The 2,990-nt window shown below is 51.0% G+C and overlaps 1 protein-coding gene across 1 annotated transcript; it reads right to left on the bottom strand.

Annotated features, from left to right (window-relative positions):
• Positions 1-616: 616 nt before the first annotated feature.
• Positions 617-2,442, bottom strand: LOC123041624 (purple acid phosphatase 4). The gene is made up of 4 exons (XM_044464210.1): positions 2,145-2,442; positions 1,637-1,796; positions 1,189-1,547; positions 617-1,111 (listed from the first exon to the last, which is right to left on the bottom strand). The coding sequence occupies exons 1-4, from the start codon at positions 2,313-2,315 to the stop codon at positions 827-829; spliced, it is 975 nt and encodes a 324-aa protein (XP_044320145.1). The 5' UTR covers positions 2,316-2,442; the 3' UTR covers positions 617-826.
• Positions 2,443-2,990: the final 548 nt, after the last annotated feature.

Raw genomic sequence — 2,990 nt, 5'->3', positions numbered from 1 at the left:
GCGCAGCTTCCTTTTTGCCATTTTACTTTTTATGTCTTGCCAGACAAATTTTTGATTTTTTGTCCGGTAAGTATACGAATTAGAAACCGAGTCGGCTTGGGATTGTGATCGTGAACACACAATACAACGAAAACACCTAGCATTTTGCCTCATCTCACAACATGCGCCGCCGTCGTAGTCTACTCCATCCCAAACGCCGGCGTGCATCTACGTGTGGGAGAGCAGGTCTCCCGAACCGTTCGTCTTTGCGATCCTTCATCAGGAGAGGACGAATTAGGTTTTTGGGAAGCGTTGTGTGCGACTGCTCAAATTCGTCATCACGGGTCGTCTTCCGTCCAAGTCGGGCGGTGCTACTCATCGTCGTATTCATCGCCGTTAGCAGCAGATCATCGTCAACATCGTCATCAACACCGTCGCACCCATAATAGCTAACGAACAGTAAGTCCAACATCATATGTTCATGTCTGTCTCTACAGCTATTGTTTCGTGTTTGCTGATGTTATGCATGTCTTGCTGTTCTTCTAGTTTGCTAGATTGTTGCATGCTAGTATCTCTTCTAGTCATGAATTACTTACTGGAATTGATCATGAACTTGCATAATTTTCCAACACATATATACATACAATACAATACACTTTTTTTTGGAATTATAGATACATACATACATACACTTGGAACGCAACGTCTGTTAATTTATTTCGCATGACATTCTGTTACGGAGGAACAGGACGCGACACGACACGCAGAAGACACTAACAGAAAGCATTTGCATCCGATCGGTTTAAACAGCTGGTTAGCAGCGGCCCCGTCGGCCGCGGTGATCAGCTCATGAGATGATGCGGGCATCCGCAGACTTGGTGAGCCCCCAGCTGTGCAAGACGGCGCCGGAGACGTCGTAAAAGGCGAGGTGCGCCTCGGTCGCGGTGAGTTTCATGGACAAGAAGCCCTGGCCGTCATACAAGAACTCCATCTTGTCAGACGTGGCCTTGAACTTGCCCGCCCACGCTTTGGACCCGCCGCCGCTCGTCACGAACTCCACCGGGCTGTCGATGCTGCTGATGCGCTGCAGGCAGTGGTCGTGACCGTTGAGGTACATGTCAACCCCATGGGCCTGCATGCACGCGACACAGAAAGTGTTGGCCATGGTCATCCACAATGATGCATGCATGGGCAACATGTCGAACGTACCTTGAGGAGTGGTAGGAGGTGCTCGCGGAGCTCGGTGGTGTTGCCGTGCTCGCAGCCGCTGCTGATGGGGTGGTGGCCGACGACGACCTTCCACGTCGCGTTGGACGCCGCCAGGGCGTCGTCCAGGTCCTGGAGGAGGGTGGCGATGTAGGTGTCGCGGGGAGCCACGTTCCTCCAGTCGAACTTGCTCTCGTTCCAGTACTTGAGGACGAAGGGCGACGTGTCCACCAGGAAGAAGTCAACGATGTCTGCCTCCACGATGAAGGACTTGTTGACGGAGGTCCACCGGCTGTCCACCTCGCGGATGGCGGGGCTCTGCTGCGCCAGCGCGTCGCCCGTGTAGTCGTGGTTGCCGAGGACTGCATGCATGCATGCCACACCCGTGACGCAGTTGCATATGGTGTGATCGAGAAGAGAAGGAATAGTCGCGGCAGTTACGGATGCATACCGATGTACCAAGGCTTCTGAAGGCTGGAGGCGGTGTAGATGTCGGTGAAGGACGCCATGAAGAAGGCCGTGTCGTTGTCGCCGGCGAGGCCGTCGTTGTAGAAGTTGTCGCCCGTGGAGATGACAAAGTCGGCGGCCAGCTTCTCGCCGACCACTCCCATCTGTCAACACGTATACACTTTGGCCAATGACTGGGAGTTTTCTTGACGATAAGATGTAGTAGTACAACTAATTAAATGACCTCTCTGCTTTCGGCTACTTATATGACAAAGGGCAGCAATCAGTTTGTACCAACTACTACTTATATGACAAAGGGCCCGCTCTTATCTCTTGGCAATCAGCTACACGTGAAATGGCAGTGATGCTAAAGCTAGCATATTGTTAATTAAGCACCAATAGTTTGTAAGTAGGTGTTTATGTATTTAACTCGTACAAATTGGGTTAGCATTCTTTAAGCACTCACATATAAGTACGTTAAAAAAAACATAGAACTCAGTTTGCGAGTGTACCTGCTCGGCAACCAGTGTCTGGTTGTACTGTCCACCCCTTCCCCAGTCCCCGACGGCGAGCACGGTGAGTGACCCGTCCTCCTTGGGCGAGTGCTGCACCCGCTGCAGCTCGGCCGCCACCGGCGAGAGCAGCACCAGCGCGCTAACAAGGACGATCGCAATCACCGCCATTTTCGGCCGGTCGGCGATCGAGCTAGACGACTTGAGCCAGTTGCTGGATGGAGAAGAGAGCAAAGTGGAGGCGATGGCTAGACGAGCACCCAATCACGGGTATTTGTAGCGGCCGGCCGGGCCGGGGCAGTGGTCGAGCATTCGAGCTGAGGTTGCTTTTGGCGCCACCCCCAATGATTTACGTCGGTTGGCTGCAATTAATTAAAGATCAATTGCTGATAAGATGCGTGAGTGCTACGTACTCGCGGGGCATTCAACAGGGGAGGTTGGCGCGTTGCATTGCATTGCATTGCATGCACGGACGAGATGGACGGATGGTTAACCCACGGCCGGGACGTGCATGCATGCTTGCTTGCTTGCGGAGAACAGCCTGGGTATCCCTCAAGTTATATCCTCCGTAAGCTCTACAAGTACATACAGTGCTGTGGGATCGTGGTACTGGCTTTTTCAAGGCTACGAGATACTCCCTCCGTCCTTTAAAGAGTGTATTTCCAACTTTGTTGGAGGGTCAAACTATCTCAAAGTTTGACTGAGTTTGTGCAAAAATATATTAATGTTTGTGAAATCAAATAGGTATATGATGAAAGTATATTTTATCATGAATCTAATGCTACTAATTTGATGGCATAAATGTTGATGTATTATTATATAAACACGGTCAAATGTAAAAAAGTT

This window comes from Triticum aestivum, chromosome 2B (genome assembly GCF_018294505.1).
Source record: "Triticum aestivum cultivar Chinese Spring chromosome 2B, IWGSC CS RefSeq v2.1, whole genome shotgun sequence".
Taxonomy (NCBI): Eukaryota; Viridiplantae; Streptophyta; class Magnoliopsida; order Poales; family Poaceae; genus Triticum; species Triticum aestivum.
This window is presented reverse-complemented; position numbering and strand designations above follow the sequence as displayed.

Coding starts and splice junctions, on each gene's coding strand:
- LOC123041624 (XM_044464210.1), bottom strand. CDS start 2,315: ATGGCGGTGATTGCGATCGTCCTTGTTAGCGCGCTGGTGCTGCTCTCG. Junction 1,797..2,144: donor AGACACTGGTTGCCGAGCAG/GTACACTCGCAA, acceptor ACGTGTTGACAG/ATGGGAGTGGTCGGCGAGAA. Junction 1,112..1,188: donor ACCTCCTACCACTCCTCAAG/GTACGTTCGACA, acceptor GCGTGCATGCAG/GCCCATGGGGTTGACATGTA.